Source organism: Apiospora kogelbergensis (assembly GCF_038363985.1).
Source record: "Apiospora kogelbergensis strain CBS 113332 chromosome Unknown utg000009l_segment0_segment0, whole genome shotgun sequence".
NCBI classification, from domain to species: Eukaryota; Fungi; Ascomycota; class Sordariomycetes; order Amphisphaeriales; family Apiosporaceae; genus Apiospora; species Apiospora kogelbergensis.
In genome coordinates, this window is record NW_027117426.1 from 1930252 (window position 1) to 1949849 (window position 19598).

Below are 19598 nucleotides of genomic sequence, written 5' to 3' on the forward strand. Positions count from 1 at the left end.
CAACTCCAACAATTCTAAGTTTTTAACTTTCTATTTCCATCATTATTTCAAGATGAAGCCTACTTCTCAGCTCGCTCTCCTCTCCCTCGCTCTCAGCAGCAACGCCCACACGCTTTACCAGAAGCGCACTTACGGAGTCGACGGTGAAGCCGGTGCTGGTGGCAGTGTCGGCGGCAACGTCGGTGGCGGTGTTGGCGGGCAGATCGGGGGTGGTGTCGGTGGCGGCGCTGGCGGTAATGTGAAGGGTGGCGCCGGTGCCGGTGCAGGTGCAGGTGGTGAAGTTGGTGGCCACCTGGGAGGCGGTCTCGGTGGCAGCCTCGGTGGTGGTGCCAGTGGAAGCATTGGCGGTGGCCTCGGTGTTGGTGGCGGCCTGAACGGTGGCGCCGGTGTCGGTGGCAACGTCGGTGGTGGTGTTGGCGGCGATGTCAAGGGTGGCGTCGGCGGCGGTGCTGCCGCAGGTGGCGACGTAAAAGGCGGAGCTGGCGCCGGTGCAGGAGCTGGTGCCGGTGTAGGTGGTGAAGCCGGCGGTCACATTGGAGGCGGTGTCGGCGGCCAAATCGGAGGTGGCGCCGGTGTCGGCGGTGGTGTCGGTGTCGGCGGTGGTGTCAACGGTGGCATCGGTGCCGGAGCTGGCGCTGGCGGCGACGTCAAGGGTGGTGTTGGCGCAGGTGCTGGCGCTGGTGGCGCCGTTGGCGGTGGCATTGGCGGCAACCTTGGTGGCGGCCTTGGCCTCGGTGGTGGCCTCGGTGGTGGCCTTGGTGTTGGCCTTGGTGGCGCTGCCGGCGTTGTTGCAGGCCTCATCGGCAGCCTGGACGGCAAGGCCAAGGGCTGCGCTGGGGCTGTTGGTGGCCTCAAGGCTGGAGCTAGCGTTGACCTCCAGGCCTCTCTCTCTGCCTTCGCCGACTTCGTTGCCGAGCTCAAGAAGGCCTCCGTGTCTGTTCACGGTGCTGGCCAGCTCAGCCTCATGGACGTCATCAGTCTTCAAATCCACATGGCGCCCTTCCAGCTTACCTGCGGCGGTCTTATTACCAGCCTGCTCGGCAAGAAGGACATTATCGCTGGTCTTGGCGGCTGCGACCTGATGGTCGACGTCCTTACCGGCCTCCAGGCTCAGGCCGACATCTTTTTCAAGGCTATCGGCGGCATCTCAGGCGATCTCCACATCGGAATCGGTTCCCACTCTGTCGATGTCAATGTTGACGCTTTCGCCAAGCTGCTCGGCGATATCAGCGCCAGCTTCAACTCCGGCCTGGGCGCTTTCGCCCACGGATCTTGCAAGAACGCTCCCGGCATCACTGTGACGGCTACCGTCCCCGCTGGTATCTCGGCTACTGACGCTATCAGTGCTGGTCCTTCCGCTACTGGCGGTGCTGGCGCTGGTGGCAACGTCGGCGGCGGCGTCGGCGGTGGCGCTGGCGGTGAGATTGGGGGCGGTGTTGGCGGTGGTGCTCATGGCGGTATCGGTGGCGGTGCCGGTGGTAATGTTGGCGGCGGCGTCGGCGGCGGCGCTGGCGGCGAGATTGGTGGCGGCGCTGGCGGCGGTGCCCATGGTGGTATTGGCGGAGGTGCCGGAGGTCAAATTGGTGGAGGTGCTGGCGGCAATGTTGGTGGTGGTGCTGGAGGTAAGCTCAATCCTGTGCCCTTGCCCCTGTTCCTCCGCAAATTCGATATCTCGAGCTCCGCAACAGATGACTAACTTTGGATCTATCTAGGTGAGATCGGTGGCGGTGCCCACGGTGGTATTGGCGGCGGTGCCGGAGGTCAAATTGGTGGAGGCGCTGGCGGCAACGTTGGTGGTGGTGCCGGAGGTAAGCATCGAATACTTGCGATCCTTACAACGCAACAAACAGCTAATACGTGACGAATCTAGGTCAAATCGGCGGCGGCGCATCTGGCGGCGTTGGCGGCGGCGCCGGTGCCACAGGTGGTGCCGGCGGCTCTACTGGCCCTACTACGTCTCCCCCTGCCGGTGGCAATGGCCCCGCCCCTACCCAGACTACCTCGGCCAACGACGCTGTAGGCCGTCCTGGCAGCACTACTGCTGCTCCTGGTGGCACTTACCCCACTCAAGCCCCTGGTGCTCCTGGTTCTCCCGATGCCCCTGGTGCTCCCGCTCCATCTGGCGGTGCTGATTCTGGCCCGAAGAAGTCTACCACTACCGTGCCCGGCGCCCCTGCTCCTACTGGTGGCGCTGAGTCTCCTGCTCCTTCTGGTGGTGCTCCTGGCTCTCCCGGCGCCCCTGGCGCCCCCCGGAGCTCCTGGTGCTCCCGGTGCCGGTGGCTCTACTGGTGGTGGTGCAGGTGGCTCTGTCGGTGGTGGTGCAAGCGGCTCTCCTGGTGCCCCCGGTGCTCCTTCAACTACCTCAGCGAACGATGCTGTGGGCCGACCTGGTAGCACTACTGCTGCTCCTGGCGGCACTTACCCCACCGGCGCCCCTGGTACTCCTGGTGCTCCCGGTGCTGGTGGTTCTACTGGAGGTGGCGCTGGTGGTAACGGCTCTGTTGGTGGTGGAGCCGGCGGTAATGTTGGCGGCGGCGCTGGCGGCTCCGGTTCTATCGGCGGAGGTGCCGGCGGCTCTGTTGGTGGCGGTAGTGGCTCTATTGGCGGTGGAGCCGGCGGTAACGTTGGCGGCGGCGCTGGTGGCTCTGTCGGCGGAGGTGCCGGCGGTAACGTTGGAGGCGGTGCTGGTGGCTCTGTCGGTGGAGGTGCTGGTGGCTCTGGTTCTATCGGTGGAGGTGCTGGCGGTATCCCCACCACTGTCACGGCCACTTACTCCAGCTGGACAACTACCTGGACCTCTTCTCCTACTCCTGGATCGGGAGCTGGCTGCTCTGGTGCTGGCTGTGGCTCTGGTTCCGGCTCTGGATCTGGCTCTGGATCGGGTTCGGGCTCTGGTTCGGGCTCAGGCTCAGGCTCTGCCTACCCTACTATCGGCATGCCCGCCAAGAACAACGGCACTGCTGGATCCAGCCCAACTGGGTCGCCCATCATTTCCGGCGCCTCTCTGTTCCGCCCTGCGGCCACTCTCATGGGTGCCCTTGCGCTGACCGGCGCCATCTTCGCCGCTGCTTTCTAAGCAGCTTGCACTCCTCTTACCTGCGGCAGCACTGCGGGAAATACCAATAACTTGGCGCACGATGATTGGGAAAATAATGATTTCTGGGGAAATCTTATGATGTTTTGGCATTGCAACGGATGTTTGGGGGACACAACTTTGTGTATTTTCTTTTTATTTTCTTACCTGTTTTTCATTTGGTAACCTGATACCCCTGACTCGGCATAATGGAACGAGCAAAAGGGGTCGGCTACACGCGGTCATGCGGCCTAGCGCCCTGCTACACACAACTACTATTGATTTAGACATCAAATCAAACTTCATTGTTATCACTGCTTAGTATGTCCTTCATGCAATCATCTGTCCTCTGATGTGAATCAACTGCTTTGTGTCCTGTTCTCAAAGGAGAGCAACCAAGAAAGAAAGAAAGGCAAAGAATGCACACGGCGCCACGCCTGGAACAGTCAACCACGGTAGCTGCTGGACGACATCGCGAACCAATGCCAACGATCTATGGAAAGGAGAACCATCTATGTACCAGCTATCACCACGCATCATCACGAGTCACATTCCATCTTGGACTGTTCTCAAGGAACTGAGTCTTTGTATAATTACCGTGTATACATAGCTGCCTTCCTACTAAGCTCTCTCTTTGCCGAAGCTCAGGCATCTCGCGCTGAAGGCTTTAATCCGCGCTCTTTGAAGCCCTCTTCACTTTCCTCTCGTGGGTACTTCGGACACGACGTCTTTCTCCTTCCTCCTCGCACTCATAAGTCGCATTGTCTCTTTGCCCCACAACGTCGCCGCCACCGTCATCATAACTATAGCTATTATTAACGTAACCACTATCATTACCATGGCCGGGCATCGTCGCGTACGCATTGTTCATTGTATATGTCGGCTTCATCACGTCTCCCGCACAAGCAGCGACTGGGTCGTGCTGCTGACCGTAAACGTAGTCGTGGCTAGTGTATGTGGGCCGTGACTGCCTTGACTTGGATGAAGATGGCTTGTATGACGACGACGCCTTAGTGCCATTGCCAGTGTGATACACACTGTCTTCCCAGGGGACATCGGACCCGTGCTTGTACTTGGGCGGAGGCACGGAGCTCGAGTCGTAGGAAGAGGGATGTATCGAGTCACGACCACGTGGTCGGGCTTCCCCCTGTAGAAGAAGCTACGTTGTTGTTGTCAGGGGGTGGAGGCTCTTTGTAGTTCGCAGCCGCCGCCGTGTAGGCCTCTAATCTGGTTGGAGTGAAACTCGCCAAAGAAACAGACTCCCACGGTACCACCGTAGAGGCGCGCCGGCCAACATCGTCGTTGAAGCCACTGCTGCTGCCTTCGTGTTCATTCTCTTCTGGAATGGTAGAAGGCGCCGTCGAAGGAGAGACGAAGCCGCTTCCGTGAGGTGTCAGTGGCGTCACTGAATAACTAGAAGAAGAGGGAGCAGGGGAGTGGTATGTTCCAGCATCACGGGGAGCAGAAGAGGGAGTAGATGAGTAAGAAGTGTAGTAGCCTGGGCGGTCCCCTCTATTACTTCCGCTGCCGCCGCTTTTGCTACGTTCATGGTGGGCACTACTCGAGCTTTTGTGAGGGTGGCGAGACGAGGACGAAGAATGGGCTTTGTGGCCGCTGTGCCTTCTGCCCTCACTGCTCGAGTGTTTGTGGACTCCGCCACTGCTGCGACGATGGTGGTGATGGCGGTTCCTTCGGTGTTCGACACCATTGTCCTCTCCGCCAGCGGATGAGATTGAGTGGTGACGACTTCGCCCAGTCCGTGAAGAAGGCCTTCCTCCGGCAACCCATTCCAAAAATGATCGAGTTTTTGGCCCGATCATTGACCGGCTTGTATGATCCGTAGGTCCCAGCATGTCTCATTTCAGGGATCAAGCAGAAACCGAAACAAGACAAAAGATATATCTGTCAAACGAATTTAGTAGCTACAGTTTCACAAGTACGGAAATGGTAGCTAAAAGGCTCTCAAGAACAAAAGAATATGGGTTATTCCTTCCATTGAAGCCCGTTTGCCTGGTTATATTTATGTGCAAGTCTCGGATTTGGAAAATGCGAAGTCTTTCTTTGTGTGGTCTCAAACCTTCCCTCGCTAGGGAACAAGGAACATGAAAAGTCAGGGGTAGGGTCATTGTTCTTGAGGGACATACTTGCCAGAGAATGCTAACCTTTGTGCCACCAAGGTTATGTTTATGAACGCCTAGGCTGCTCACTGCCCAAATGTTTTCTGCCTTTCAAACCCTGGGCTGAGCTTTCAATGCACATTCACTAATAAGCCAAGCAAGAAGAGCAAGAGACATAGGGCCACATTAGCTGTGTCATTTCAACATAATGGCAAGTCGAGGCATTGAGATCTATTTTTCGTAATGTCTGGTATCTCCATGAAGTTCCGGCACTGTAAGTAAGGTTACGGCTGCTCTGTACTCCGTCGTCTCTCGTCTCTCGTCGATGTGAGATGTCACACCGGTCTTTGCGTAGCTCAATATTAAGTGTGTGTGTCAAGCGAACACCAGCTTACTCCATCTGGTCGCGGTTGAAGAAGTAAATATAAGCCGTCTTCTTCATCTCCTCGGCGTCAACAGCCTCGACGACCTTCTCGTCGTTGAAAAGAACCCACTTGGGTACTTGGGTATCAATAATCTTGCGGATGAACGCAACATAATGTCTATATATGTCAGTACGCGCTGGAAAGGGGACTTGAGGAATGTGGTTCAACTTACCCGGCGTGGATGCTAGTACCCTTGTGGCAAACAATGCTCTGCAACTGAAATCGTGCTGGAACCTTTGCGCTTCCAGTTTCTTGTTTATCTGCTGCTGGTGTGGTACCTGCCATCTCCGAGTCTCCTTCAAATTCGCCTTGGTCGTCAGGATGACTGAAGATCCACTCGATGGCACGTTCAACATTGCCACCTGTCTCGCGCAGCGCTTTGCGTGCCTGAGGCGTACTGAAGCCCATGGCGCAAACCATCTCCATCTTCTCCGGGTTGACATCGCCCCCAGCGCCACCACTACCAGCTGCAGCAGCAAGGACAAGCGGCTCGTCAATGTCGGGGTCCTCCATATGACCAAAGAGCCATTCCATTGCAGTGTTTGAGTCGGCATTTCCAGTGGCGTGCAGTGCCTTTTCGCAACGGTTCTTTGGGAATCCCATGGCCATCAGCTGTTCCATGGCAGTTTCGTTGGGCGCGAAAGCCGGGGCTGCACTCGCTGGTTCGTCAGGTAGAAGCACCTCGTCGGACTGCTGACCTGAGGACAGGTAGGCATCAAGATCGAAAGGCTCGTCACCGACGATGACGGGAACGTCGACCTTTCGAGGAACCCAGTTCTCTACTGTCATTTTTCGTGCGTTGACAACGAGTGTGGTAGGGAACGTCTTGAACAGAGATCGCTTAGAGAACCCTTTGCTGCCGCAAGAGGCGCAGCTTAACTCCACCGTCTCAGGTGCAGTTAACCTATCAACACACTCCTTGAATGTAACTGGCCTATATTGCTCCCCCTTCCCTTCCACAGAAGGCAGTTTCTCGAGAGGTACATCGATGAAAATATTATCCTGCTCGTTGGATTGATAGCGGACCTTCTTGCAGTCAAGGCATTGCAAGCGCTGCTCCATGACAAAACGGAATGGCTGAGTAGGGTCACTCAATGGCGCCTCATGCTTGGAGCGGGTGACAAGCTTGATCAAGTGCTGGAGAAGCTCAAAGGAATCTTGCTGTCTCATTGTAGAAAACTCTTCATGGCCTCGACCAATAAGGTGCTTGAGCATGCTGGGAGCCAGACCCTTCTGGTGGTGCTTCTCTGGTGCAAACTCGGAAGCAACAATGTCGGAGTCAGGCTTGGAGTAGCGTCCAGATAACAAACCATCTCCCATTTTGCAGAGCTGCGTCTCCAAATCCTGGGCTGGATCTTCCACAATTGGCAAATCAGCGCCAGGTCTGTTATACCGAGCTTGGAAGGATGGCAAGTCGAACAGACACTGTAGAATACTGGCCAGGTAGCAGCTGTTGCCCAGGTTCTTCAGGCCTGTGAACCCGGGGCCAAAGAGCGGCTGAAGCTCCTTGCCATCCTCAGTCGTCATAGAGAATTCCCACCGCAGGTTCTGCTCGATCTGCATTTCGGTCAAGCTCTTCTCCGTTTTGACACGCTCAGACAGCATGATACCCCAATGAGCTAGATGGGTAGCCAGGTTTTCGTCGGACCGTTCATCGTCGCACTGGTAGCAGTATACATCGGCGGTTCCTTCTGGGGAGATGGAGCCGAGCTTGACGGCCACAGCATGCTTAGAATCGGTAGCATGGGCAAGGCCGTGCGAGTTGCCTCCCACGCCACCGAATTGGGCTCGGCCACATCCTAGGTTGCCACATTCCAGGCACAGCCAGAGGTTCTCTTTCAGATCACACTGAGAACAGTGTCCGAGGTCGCCGCTTTGAATCTGCTTGCTTTCGTGTTGCTGGAGCATGAGGATATGCTCACAGGATGTCATTTCCTGCTCCCAAGCCTTAACCTCTTCCTTGCGCGAGAACGTATTGGCCTTCATGATACCATCGACTACAGATGCAATCTTGGGGTTGAATAGATCGATGTCGACATTGCACTCCAGACACTTGGCAGCGGTATGATAGTCGTATCGGTCGGCTTCGGTCTCGGCTGCGATGGCGAGCTTGGTCATCTTGGCAGGAGGCTCATCCTTAGTGACCTGCTTCCGAGTACGACGGATGTTTAGAGCCAGAGGGTGGCTCCGGGCGGCATTGTGGAGAGACGAATGCAGCTTGACGCCGGTGCAACCACCGTTGAAGCATTGGAGGCAGACGTCGAGGCCAGTAGGGTCATCCTGGTAGGAATGGTTGGTCAGTCAGCTATCGGCAAAGGCGACAGGAGGGAGGGAGAAGGGCGATGATTTATATGGGCCTAGAGTTTAGAGCATCGAACTTACGATGGAATCAAAGCATTGCGTGCAGTCCTCGCGATATACTGACTGGGCAGGCGTGGGAGGGCTGAGAGCTGTGACAACGACCCAGGTAAGCAGCCAGCCAATTTGTCAGTGAGTGCTGGGTGTAGCACTTACAGATGGACTCGACGTGGGGGCACGCCATCTTGAATCAAGGCGGTGGTTAGGCCTGTATGCGCTGAAGAGAAATGTGGAAATGGACCCGAAGAGTGGGCGAGAGTGACAGGAAGGAGGACCGCAACAGGCGTTTCCAATTTCCAGCAAGAAGATGCAATGAAGTGAGTTGGTCGGTGGAGGAGAGGGTAGCTTGATGCTCGTCTAGCTACGATTGTCGATTGTTGGTTGATTGGGATTGTATCAGGGAGGGGCAGCTAGGCTTACATAGCTTTAGCCTGCAGTGTGACGCGCGATGACAAGGCTAAGCAGGCAAGTACTACCACGACCAGGCACCAGCAGGAGCAGCAGGCAGCTCTGCCCCGCGTTTGCCAATTGGAAGGATCGACGCACAGCTGCCAGGCGACTGCGCAAAGAGAGCCGGTGTTTTGTAATCATATTATGTACAGCGCCGGAACCGTAGTTCAAATCTCTGATGCGTGCATGGATGAGGGTTCGATTGCTCGTTTGCCAACGCAAGCACCTATTTAAATATCACAACTTTCCTTTCCATTAAATGTTACTCAGTACTGCTGACAGCGTTACCTCTTCGGCAAATTGATTGCGTGTAGCCCGCTGCGACCCTATCGGGGCCGAGAGCTGTTTGTCTGACGACCAACTGTGTGTCTCCGGTCGGATCTGATAAAATGCGAAGGGAGTAAGAAAAAAGACTTTCTGATTGATAAGGTGCCTCAGCTGCAGTCGCTATTGTGTGGGGTACAGTGTGAACCGAGGGGCGTCCGCCTGTTCCGCACCTGACAATTCGCCCCTAGAAAGCCATCAGACTGATCAGTGGCACTACGGAATCTACAAAATCTGTACCAGACACAGTGTGGCTTCAGTATCTCCGAGCTTGCATGAAATCATCAACGCTGGTCATAGCCCACTTAAAAGCCAATTGACGTGCTCTGATTCGCAGATTAAGGCCTCAGACCGAGATCGCCGACAAAGGCGCTGCAGCTGCAGTTGGCGACAAGGGGACATGGAGGGAAAGTCGGGGTTGGCTTGGTTGGCTAGCTCGGCCTCTTGACTTCATAGCGCTTTCGCTGCAAAGCCAAGCTCCGATTTTCTGATTTCATTTCACCTTCATATTCCCAAGACACCAACCGCCTTCTCTTCAACGCCACCATCTTTCTCATCCCCATTTCGCATCAACTTCAATCCTATCATCGACGAGATTCCCTATTCCGATCCCAGACTGACCGGATTCCGCCTCGCGACCCCTGATATCTCGCTTTAAAGCCAACACGCCCTCCCCACACACACGCCAATATGTTCTCCAGGACAGTCGCTACCACGGCTCGCCGGGCCATCGCCTCATCCGCACCGCGCATCGCCACCCGCCAGATCATCAAGCCCGTCGCCAATGCCACTCTTCAACAACGGCGGTCGTACCACGAGAAGGTTCTTGACCACTACAGCCGCCCGCGCAATGTCGGCTCCATGGCCAAGGGCGATGTCGATGTCGGTACCGGCCTGGTCGGAGCTCCCGCCTGCGGCGACGTCATGAAGCTGCAGATCCGTGTCGACCCCGACAACAACACCATCTCCGACGTCAAGTTCAAGACGTTTGGCTGTGGCTCCGCCATTGCCAGCTCCAGCTACCTGACTGAATTGGTGCGCGGCATGACCCTCGAAGAGGCTGGCAAGATCAAGAACACCGAGATTGCTAAGGAGCTCTGCTTACCCCCGTCAAGCGTGAGTTTGCCTATCTCATCGCCACTATTGTCTTTTGCAATGTAACATGGGGTTGAACTAATTTTTATCTATAGTGCACTGTTCCATGCTTGCCGAGGACGCTATCAAATCTGCCATCTCCAACTACTACACCAAGAACCCCACTGCACGTAAAACCGACCTTGCCGGCACTGCGATGAAGATGCCGACCGGTGCTGAAGCCGCTGCCGCCGTCTAAAATACAAGATCGAATTGGAAGAGTCCAGGATGCGTTATGATACCAAGAATTTGAACAGGGAAAAAACTGCTGCTTCGTTGGGTTTAGGAAAATACCCAACAGGCGATTAGAAGTGCCAATTTTCGGAATTCGCAAATCGAGGAGTTGCTGGGTAGCTAGGAGTTCGATTGATGACAGGGAATGGACGCAAGAACTTGGCATCGCCCTTGCGCACAAGACTATCTTTACCTGAGGGCCTTTTGGCCACAGGGTGCCTGCGGTTTTGTACATTTGTCTAGCATGGCTCATTGCGGTGATGTATTTGCCACAATGGCGGGTCTTCCATCACTTCTCACCGTCTATGTATCATAAATCCAAAAGAAAGATAGTATCCTAATGTTATGCAACATTTGCGAATTGGTGGCTTTTGCTCTAACTATTCGTATTCAACAATTTGCATCTTCCCCAGACCACAAAGATTCAATTACAACTGCACTGTCAGCCGCGCATGCATATTCAGTATGACATGACATCATCAACTTGTAAGTTTCTGAGTTCCTAGAACATGTTGTTTGACTATGTGGTCTATTTGATATCTGAGTATTCCGCCCACTATTAGCTTCATTACACACCGGTAGATCATGGAATGCTGGTCTTCAAAATCCCTTTTCCCCAAGATCTATCCTGCTTCCAGATTCGCTCGAGCGTCCAATGTCGTGAAGGAGGCTATCTCAGCTCGACTCGACGCTTGTAGATTGGCTTGGGGCAATGGTACCCCGGAGCATTTATCTTCATTCAGGCTCGGTGATAATACTTGAGATCACAAAATGCGGTGACGCCATGGCTTAGCGAAGGCAACCTTGGCAATTATCTGTGTCCCACCCAAGTTGCCCGAACGTCTCGTACGTGGGTGCTACTTGCATTCGATACGCCACGCTCTCCTTGTGAGGGGATATTTTCATGACATAGTTGCCCCTGAGCCGTTCCCCTTCGCGAGAAGCGCCTCAAGCCCTGCGTCATCGTCATCATCGCTATCATCATCATCATCTCCTCCGCCCATGAGGTCAATGACCAAAACAGAGCCGGACTTCAGCTCATCGAGTTGGAATCCCGCCTGAACCACATTAGCCACATCGAAGATGCAGCCCGCGACGTCCAGACTGATGTCGTTGTCCTTGAGCGCGAGACAGACCAAACGGAAGTGCTCATGATGCGCGTCCCCGACGGCCTCCGAGTCTTCGCCGTCGTCAAAGATCAGGACGACGTTGCGGTGAGGCGTACAATACGCGCCGTGGCTCTCGAGCGTCTTGGCGAGCTGCGCGGGCTCCGTCTTCACGCTGACGGTCAGGCGCGTGAAGAGGCGGCCGTTCAGCAGGGCTTTGGCGGTGCGCGTCTCCGCGGGCGTGAAGATGGAGACGTTGGGCGGGAGCGCGGGTAGCGCACCATTGCTAGCACCCGGGCTTGATTCCTTGGCGGATGGCATCTTGTTGTCGTGAACCGAATGTTGCGAGTTTTCGACCTGGAGTACTGATATAGAAAAAAATATTTGATTAGTTGAGGGGGTTTGTATGGCGGTGATTGGTTAGTCTTTTACTGTATTTATCGTGCCCGGCCTAGCCTAATGAAGCAGTATATTTAGTTCACCTTGCTTCTATCCAGTTGAAGCTGGTTAATGAAAAGAAAAAAAAGGAAACGGCCTTTCACGTGATCACCTGCAAATCAACGTTTGTCCCTAATGCAAATGAAAATGTTGTCTCCCCATCTCTATCGACCAGATCTCATAAGCCCGCGGTTTTTCAGATGCAGTGCAAAAAGATACAACGTATGATCCAGGCTGTACTGGGTGGGAGCATACGGATTTGTGAAAGCTCTTGAGCCGTGCAGGCTGATCAAATCCATGTCTCTTACTCGCTGCCGCGAATGGTATATTCATTTTCATGGCGTGTACGGAGGAAGATGTCGCCCTACCCCCTGACGCTTATGAATAGTTGGAGAGCCACTGATTTAGTGAAGACGGCGTCCATCACGAAAACAGTGGCCACCAGCTCAGTGTTTTCTGCGGAACATCAGGACGATGCCGACTGGAAATTGCAGCACGGTTTCATGCAATGGGCCTATGATGGCAAAGAGCAGGCGCCTGTTATCCCCATGCTAGGAATTGGGACGAAATTTGGGTATCCCGGACTTCCAGTCTCATATTCGTCCATGTGGAAGGAGGAAACATGGGTAACCATTCCATAATGCTTGAGAATTCCACTTCCCTAACCCCATCTCCTTAAGAACTACACCACATGTCTCCGTCGTACGACTTGTTCATCGCAAATCGGTGGGCATTGAACCGATAATGCTGGTCACCCCGCATCCCACTAGGCGCGAGACGCGGCCACATCTCCACCCCCAGCATTCGCCCTCATCCCCGCGACGCGGACTGTAGTCCGACGCACGGCAATGATTCGGAGACATCGCCAACCATATATAAAGAGACATGAACAGCTGGCTGAACGTAGTGTAGGTAGTAGGGCAATCAAATTACACGCTCGATACCGTCTTATTCCCCCTTTCAGCGAGTGAAATATAATGTCGGCAAACAGTGGCAAGAACGTCATCGTGACGGGGGCCGGCGGCCTCGTCGGCCCCATGCTGGCCAAGCGTCTACTCAACGACGGCTACCGAGTGATCATGACGGACATTGTGCAGCCGACTGTGCCCGAGGGCGCGGCACACCCCGAGAACGCCGTGTGCATGCAGGGCGACATCTGCGACGCCGCCTTCGTGAAGTCGCTGGTCGCTGCGGCGCAGCCCCTGCACGCCGTCTTCATTTTCCACGGCATCATGTCGGCTGGGTCCGAGGCTGACTACGACCTGTCGATGAAGGTTAATGTCGAGAGCGTGCGCCACATGCTCCTCCACTTGCGGCAGAGCAACCCGGGCGTGCGCGTCGTCTACTCGAGTTCGCAGGCTGTCTACGGCCAGCCCCTCCCCGCCGTCGTGACCGACAACGTCACGCCCACCCCCGAGGGCACATACGGGTCCCACAAGCTCTCAACCGAGATCATCATCAACGACATGCATCGCAAGGGCTTCGTGGACGCCTTCATTGTGCGATTCCCGACGCTGGTGGTGCGGCCGGGCAAACCCTCCAACGCGGCCTCGTCCTTCCTGTCGGGCATGATCCGGGAGCCCATGAAGGGCGAGACGTGCGTGATCCCGCTCAAGGACCGCAGCTTTAAGTCCTACATCTGCTCGCCCAGCGGTGTAATCGAGAACCTCGTCCGCGTGCTCAACATGCCGAGCGACGCCCTCCCGAACCACGTTCGCCACATCAACTTCCCGGGCATCTCGGCGACCACCCAGGCCCTCATGGACGGGCTGGCCAAATATGGCGGCGAGGACAAGCTCAAATTATTGAAGGAGGAGACAGATCCGGCTATGGAGCGGATACTGAGGAGCTGGCCGCAAGACTTTGATCCCAGTACGCCGGATCGCCTAGGGCTAGTGCGGGACAAGAACCCCGAGGATTTGGCTAAGGAGTACATTGACTCTTTGAAGGCATAGCTGACTCGGTCTTTGGTTCAGGAAGTATTATGTATCATGTAATTTGTTTAGCCACATGCCAAATGTCAGTGGATCTAGCAGTTCTCATCACCATTGGTGTGATTACTAGCTTTGTTCTAAACCTCAGGATAGGGCCTAAATCGAGAACAAACTATCGGTCAGGCTTTGCGATACGCTCACACGCGAGAACCTTACATGCAGCTCCCTGCATCAATGTTGGGGTTATAGGGACCGGCTCTTCATGCCTGCAGCGAGCAATTCCTGGACAAAGCGATCTGGTATCATCTGAGACAGCGCATGAGCGAACGATATATTATCGCGGTCTCGTCAGCGTCCGGGGTGTGGGGGCTCTGGGCAGAGATGCTAATGAACGCAACTGTGCACCAAACCTGCTGCGGAACTTGGCCAGAACATCTCAAGGTCTGAGAAAAGCTCTCCGTTGACCGCAAGGTGGCATCTTGCTTGGATTGTTCCAGCTCGATGTTTGCTCAGACGAGGGGCTTGGTTCAGATTGCCGCGACTGGATCTAAGCAGTGCATCCGAAGTAATACTGCAGGTACGGAACGTGCAGTTCAGGTCTTGAAAGCGTCAACCTGCATGCATCAGCAGTTTGACTCATTGACTCAACAGAATATGCGGTTGATTGTTCATCCTAGGTCACCTTTGTTACAGCTTCTTCTATTCACAGGTAGTCTGTTACGTACGGGAACAGTTTAGCCACAGCATGTGCCTGCCGCGTGTTGGCTTCGGCTAAAGCCCCCCGCCCCTAGGCTCTCCGCATTCGCTTCCCCAGCGTCCGGTGCGCGTATGCTACCCATGACCCCGGCTCTACCCACCACTAAGACAGTTGGCAGATTGCGTTAGAGAAAGGCATGTAAGCGATGAAAGGGGCAACTCAAGCGCATGGGGTCCGAACCTCGCTCGGCATATCGACCGAAAATGACCGGCCCAATGTCCTAATACATCTTTCGGAGACTCCACTGGACAATGACCCGGATTATTGGGCTTTGACCAAGAAAGCATCAAGCCTTCTGTTCATGCAAAGGGCTATATTCAATACATACTCTGGCCAGCTTATATCTGGTTATCGCTGGTACGGACTTTGATACTTACTATGAACAACCGAAAAATCGATTTACATTAGTGCTACAATGATGGAGAATAAGAAGTCGACACCCCTCCTTCCTGATAAGCGAGATGTTGAAAAGGCAGAAAATCGGGAAGACGGATCCATTACCGACGGCAACTTGCCCCCAGGTGACACAACTGGCGACGGAAGGGCGAAGACCTTGCCGTTGTCCAAGTGCAAAAGCGTTGCTTTGGTCGCGACGGTGACAGGCGCAGCATTTCTAAATGTCAGTACTGCCGCTACCATAAACAGCATGAGCATCGCGTACTAAAGCCCTTACCTAGACACTTTCTATACAAGCAGTGGTCATCATCCTGCCCACTCTGGGTCGAGAACTCAAAATACCTGATAGTCGATTGCAATGGGTTGTCTCGGCATACTCCCTGGCCTTTGGCTGTTTCCTGCTGTTATGGGGCCGCATAGCGGATCTGTACGGCAAACGGATCATCTTTATCCTCGGCAGCGCCTTCGTGGCCGTCACGCTCGTTGTTAACCCCTTCTTGCCAAACGAGATCGCATTCGACGTGTTTCGGGGACTCCAGGGGCTTGGTGCTGCTGCCAATGTGCCGACAGCCATCGGGATCCTGGGGGTAACCTTTCCTCCCGGCAAAGCAAAAAACTACGCTTTTAGCGCATACGGTTGGTCATCCCTAACCCACTACCAACAACATTTGCTGATATTACCTATTAGCTAGTGGCGCACCCTTGGGGTCGATCTTCGGCAATCTGCTGGGCGGAATCATTGCCTCGTACGCGAATTGGAAATGGGTCTTTGGCGCGCTCGCGGGGATATCGTGTGTGGTAACAGTCGCGGGTGTCTTATTCATCCCGCCGCAGCCGCCAAGCCCTTCCTTCCAGGGACAGAATGCCTCCCTTTGGAAATCAGTGGACTGGCTTGGGGGCTTTCTGATCACGGCTGGCCTGCTAGCCTTGCTATTTGCCCTGACCGAAGGCAATGTCGTGGGTTGGCAGACTGTCTGGATCTATATGTTGATGGTCATCGCCGGCCTGCTTATTGCCATCTTTGCTGCGTGGCAGTGGTACCTAGAGACACACTCTAGCACAAGATCGCCCCTGATGAAAGTGTCGATATTCAAGAGCGGGATGTTTAGCATGGCCATGTTGATCATGGGCATCTTCTTCGCCGTCTTCAACGACTGGATAGTTTACGCGACGTACTTCTTCCAGGACTACCAGGAGTTAAGCCCATTGCAAACGACGTTGCGCTTCATACCGACCGGAGTGTGTGGTGTATTTGTGGCCATCATCGTTTCCAGGCTCATCTCAAGAGTCCCCACGTATATACTACTGATGATAGGGAACGTCTCTGTTGGACTATCATGTCTGCTGTTCGCGATTCCGATACCGTCAGATACTTCGTACTTCGCCTTCGGCTTCCCAGCCATGATTTTAGGCGTGATAGGTGCCGACATCACGTGGCCTTGCTTGACGCTCTTCACGTCTGCATCTCTGCCGCCGGAAAACCAGGCGCTGGGCGGTGCACTGATCAACGCATCGGGGCAGCTGGGTCGGTCGATTGGTCTGGCCATCACAACGGCGGCTCAGACGGCCATCATGGCGCGGGAGAGAGGCGTACCCGTGGAACGGTCTGGGAAGGTCCTGCCTTGGGATCCACCCTCGCTGGTCGGCCTGAGAGATGCGAATTGGCTCAACTTCGCTTTCGCGATGTTCTGCACTGTCCTGGTCGGCCTTACTTTCAGAGGCACTGGCATCGTCGGCAAGATCGATAAGAAGCCAGTTGATGGGAGGGGCGAGGAAGCAGCACCAGCCGGAGGTGATGTACGGAGGTGAGAACATGACGGGTACTGGGGGATTCCAAGTTGGTAGGATAAAATCTAGTCGCCACATTACCAAAGAGTTTTGGACATAATACGATCATATTGTCAGCCATTGTTCTAAACCGACTTGGCTGAATAGGGTGCAAAGCAGAGCTTACCACTTACTTTACTGCTGTTGGTTGATTGACCGAAGCAATCAATTGGGCGTCGGCGTTTAGGCACCTGCAACTCCGACCTGGCGCTCAACATCTGCCCCACCCATTAAATCAAGCCCATTGAATTCTTTCACGTTCAAGAGACCGCGACACGTTCTCCTCGCAACTTCACGGCCTGTCCTATCCATGCCACGCACCCCAAAACATGTGCGGCATACATGCGACCATATCAGTCGCCAAGCATATTGAGATCTCTGAGCATCTGAGACGGTCTCTAATAAACCGTGGCCCAGACCACATTGGGCGACTTGAGAGAAGGATATCACTGCCCAGCGTTGCGCCTGATTTTGGTATCGCGCTCACCTTTACTTCCACAGTACTGGCGCTGCGCGGTGACCACGTCGCGAAACAGCCCTTTCAGCATGCAAACTCCGACTCGGTACTCTGCTGGAACGGAGAGGCCTGGAAGATCGATGGCCAGGTAGTCAGCGGCAATGACGGCGAGGCCATTTTTGCCCGCATCGTGCAATGTGAAGGCAGCACCGCTGAAGATCGGCAGATGCACATCGTGAACAACCTGCGAAAAATCCAGGGCCCTTTCGCGTTTGTCTTCTATGACTCAGTCAGCCAGTGCTTGTACTTTGGCCGCGATCGCCTTGGTCGCCGCTCCCTGCTCGTGAGGGAAGAGCCAGATGGGCAAACGCTATCGTTTTCTAGTCTCGCTGACAACCCTGCTTCTGGCTGGGAGGAAGTCCAAGCCAATGGCATCTATTCCGTTCATTTTCGTCCGGCATCATCTGGCGAAAAGCCCATTTCTTTGAGCCATCACATCTCACGACACGAGTGGGTCGAGTCTGGTGGCGCTGATCTGGTAAGTGCCAGACGCGCCTTCGCAAGCACCCCAAAGAGCAGCTGATAACCCATAATGGTAGGTCTTGGGAGTTGGTGAATTCAACAAGGAACTTCCGCAGGGCACGGAAGAGCAACTTGACTCTGCATCCCCGTCTATCAGCTTGCTCCACCATCATCTCAAAGAAGCCTTGAAACTACGGGTGATTGGCATTCCCGAGCCTCCAAAGTCCGCGGACCATCAGCCGGATGTTGATACCCGCATCGCTATTCTCTTCTCCGGTGGCCTTGACTGTACCATTCTGGCCAGGATGGCTGATGAACTTCTCCCCGATGCACAAGGAATCGATTTGGTCAACGTAGCTTTCCAAAACCCCCGGGTTGCTGCGCAAAAGCAAGCAGTCCCCAAACCCGGCGTAGTCGTTACAGACGACTATGAGCGGTGCCCAGATAGGCAAACGGGAAGGAAGTCCTTCGCTGAATTGAAACGCGCATGTCCATCCCGCTACTGGCGCTTCATAACTGTAAGACACATCTGTTACTGGAAGATTCTTATGACTGACAGGTTCCACAGGTCAATGTGCCTTACGAGGAAGCAATGGCACATAAACCCCAGGTGGTATCTCTAATATATCCCCACGATACTGAGATGGACCTATCAATCGCCCTTGCCTTGTATTTTGCCGGGCGAGGGGTCGGCGCTAGCTACACAGAATCTGCAGAGTTCGATGCGCGCGCCCCGATTGTCAGTACCCCTGCTCGAGTACTATTCTCAGGACTCGGGGCAGATGAGTTATTTGGAGGCTATTCCCGTCACGTGCGAGCCTTCGAGCGGGAAGGATACCCAGCCCTGGTTGACGAACTCGAACTCGACATTGCCAGGATTGGCCAACGGAACCTGGGGAGAGACGATCGCGTTTTAGCCAATTGGGGGAAAGAGGTCCGTTTCCCTTATCTTGATGAGGATTTCGTCCGCTTTGCCATGTCAAGTCCAGTCTGGGAGAAATGCGATTTTGGATACAAGGCTCATCCTGCCGACATCGAGCCAGCAAAACGGGCCTTGAGGCTGTTGGCGGACCAACTCAGTCTTCCTATAATTGCAAGAGAACGAAAGAGAGCGGTAGGCTGCCATCACCTCCCATTTGTTATCATATTACTGATTTTCGCAAGATTCAATTTGGGACTCGAACGGCTAAACTTGGAAGTACCACTGGAAGGATAAAGGGCACAGCATCGATCAGTCTCCAGGACGCGTAGCCAGTGCTACTCCAATTTGGCAGTGATGATACATCAGATACTTCCGAGCTGGCGTAAATGCGCCTACGGCGATGACTTTTCCATTGTGCGTTTCTGCTTTGCAGTAACCCTTGGGGCGTCGGGCCTAGAGTGCCGCCGGCAATGAGGTCGTAAAGGCAAGTCTGAGCCACGCAGTTGAGATGGGGTCACAGTTGAATTAGGGAAGCATAGTTGCAAGATATATTCGTGATCGTGTCGTAAGCCAACACACCCATTCAATCAACCTGGTTCTGTTACGGCACTTTGATATAGAGATGGTACGATGTCATGAATATGTCTCTCATGAAGTGGAGTCCGTTTTCAAACACATTGACGGATAGTGTGATGTTGACGGAAAGTCCGAGACCAGACACTCGGGTGGAGCGGTACACTGGCGAGGAAAACAGCGTATGGTTTCTCTGGACTGCGTGCCAAAGTGGTGCTTGGTGCAACACCTCATGGCAGCAATGCTTGATACATGATGAGAAAGTTACATCTAGGATGGACTTTCAATCGTGAAATTGGTTAGGGGTCCATTGCGAATCCACTGTGTTTACTGAGCCAGCTAGGGTTCCGAGATACCGGTAGCTCCTTCCTATGGCTCCTCCATGTGGGGTGCATCGTGGTGGTGCCATGCCACTAGAAGTGAGATACAGTTCAACTTGGCTACCCTACCCTAGGGGGACTCAGGTGGTATTGGTATACAATCCATTATCACATACCTTATATATATGCATGTATCTACATTTACTGCAGCCGGTTTTACTGCACGCGCAA

The 19598-nt window shown here is 54.4% G+C and overlaps 8 protein-coding genes across 8 annotated transcripts; 5 read left to right on the forward strand and 3 right to left on the reverse strand.

Annotated features, from left to right (window-relative positions):
• Nucleotides 1-52: 52 nt before the first annotated feature.
• PG998_013678 (uncharacterized protein) lies at nt 53-3076 on the forward strand (the record flags this gene model as incomplete). Its single annotated transcript, XM_066880494.1, has 4 exons — nt 53-1622; nt 1713-1808; nt 1871-2016; nt 2072-3076. 4 exons carry the CDS (start codon nt 53-55, stop codon nt 3074-3076), a joined length of 2817 nt encoding a protein of 938 aa, XP_066724633.1.
• Nucleotides 3077-3740: 664 nt separating this feature from the next.
• Nucleotides 3741-4781, reverse strand: PG998_013679 (uncharacterized protein; the record flags this gene model as incomplete). Its single annotated transcript, XM_066880495.1, has 2 exons — nt 3741-4220; nt 4593-4781. The coding sequence occupies 2 exons, from the start codon at nt 4779-4781 to the stop codon at nt 3741-3743; spliced, it is 669 nt and encodes a 222-aa protein (XP_066724634.1).
• Nucleotides 4782-5581: 800 nt separating this feature from the next.
• Nucleotides 5582-8157, reverse strand: PG998_013680 (uncharacterized protein; the record flags this gene model as incomplete). Its single annotated transcript, XM_066880496.1, has 4 exons — nt 5582-5732; nt 5788-7895; nt 7998-8065; nt 8130-8157. The coding sequence occupies 4 exons, from the start codon at nt 8155-8157 to the stop codon at nt 5582-5584; spliced, it is 2355 nt and encodes a 784-aa protein (XP_066724635.1).
• Nucleotides 8158-9437: 1280 nt separating this feature from the next.
• Nucleotides 9438-10080, forward strand: PG998_013681 (uncharacterized protein; the record flags this gene model as incomplete). The annotated part of the gene is made up of 2 exons (XM_066880497.1): nt 9438-9867; nt 9938-10080. The coding sequence occupies 2 exons, from the start codon at nt 9438-9440 to the stop codon at nt 10078-10080; spliced, it is 573 nt and encodes a 190-aa protein (XP_066724636.1).
• A 937-nt stretch (nt 10081-11017) lies between these two features.
• On the reverse strand, nt 11018-11542 carry PG998_013682 (uncharacterized protein; the record flags this gene model as incomplete). The annotated part of the gene is made up of 1 exon (XM_066880498.1): nt 11018-11542. One exon carries the CDS (start codon nt 11540-11542, stop codon nt 11018-11020), a length of 525 nt encoding a protein of 174 aa, XP_066724637.1.
• Nucleotides 11543-12636: 1094 nt separating this feature from the next.
• Nucleotides 12637-13614, forward strand: PG998_013683 (uncharacterized protein; the record flags this gene model as incomplete). The annotated part of the gene is made up of 1 exon (XM_066880499.1): nt 12637-13614. One exon carries the CDS (start codon nt 12637-12639, stop codon nt 13612-13614), a length of 978 nt encoding a protein of 325 aa, XP_066724638.1.
• A 1151-nt stretch (nt 13615-14765) lies between these two features.
• On the forward strand, nt 14766-16555 carry PG998_013684 (uncharacterized protein; the record flags this gene model as incomplete). Its single annotated transcript, XM_066880500.1, has 3 exons — nt 14766-14969; nt 15028-15382; nt 15435-16555. The coding sequence occupies 3 exons, from the start codon at nt 14766-14768 to the stop codon at nt 16553-16555; spliced, it is 1680 nt and encodes a 559-aa protein (XP_066724639.1).
• Nucleotides 16556-16902: 347 nt separating this feature from the next.
• Nucleotides 16903-18803, forward strand: PG998_013685 (Asparagine synthetase domain-containing protein 1; the record flags this gene model as incomplete). Its single annotated transcript, XM_066880501.1, has 4 exons — nt 16903-17568; nt 17630-18070; nt 18121-18666; nt 18717-18803. The coding sequence occupies 4 exons, from the start codon at nt 16903-16905 to the stop codon at nt 18801-18803; spliced, it is 1740 nt and encodes a 579-aa protein (XP_066724640.1).
• Between the last annotated feature and the right edge of the window lie 795 nt (nt 18804-19598).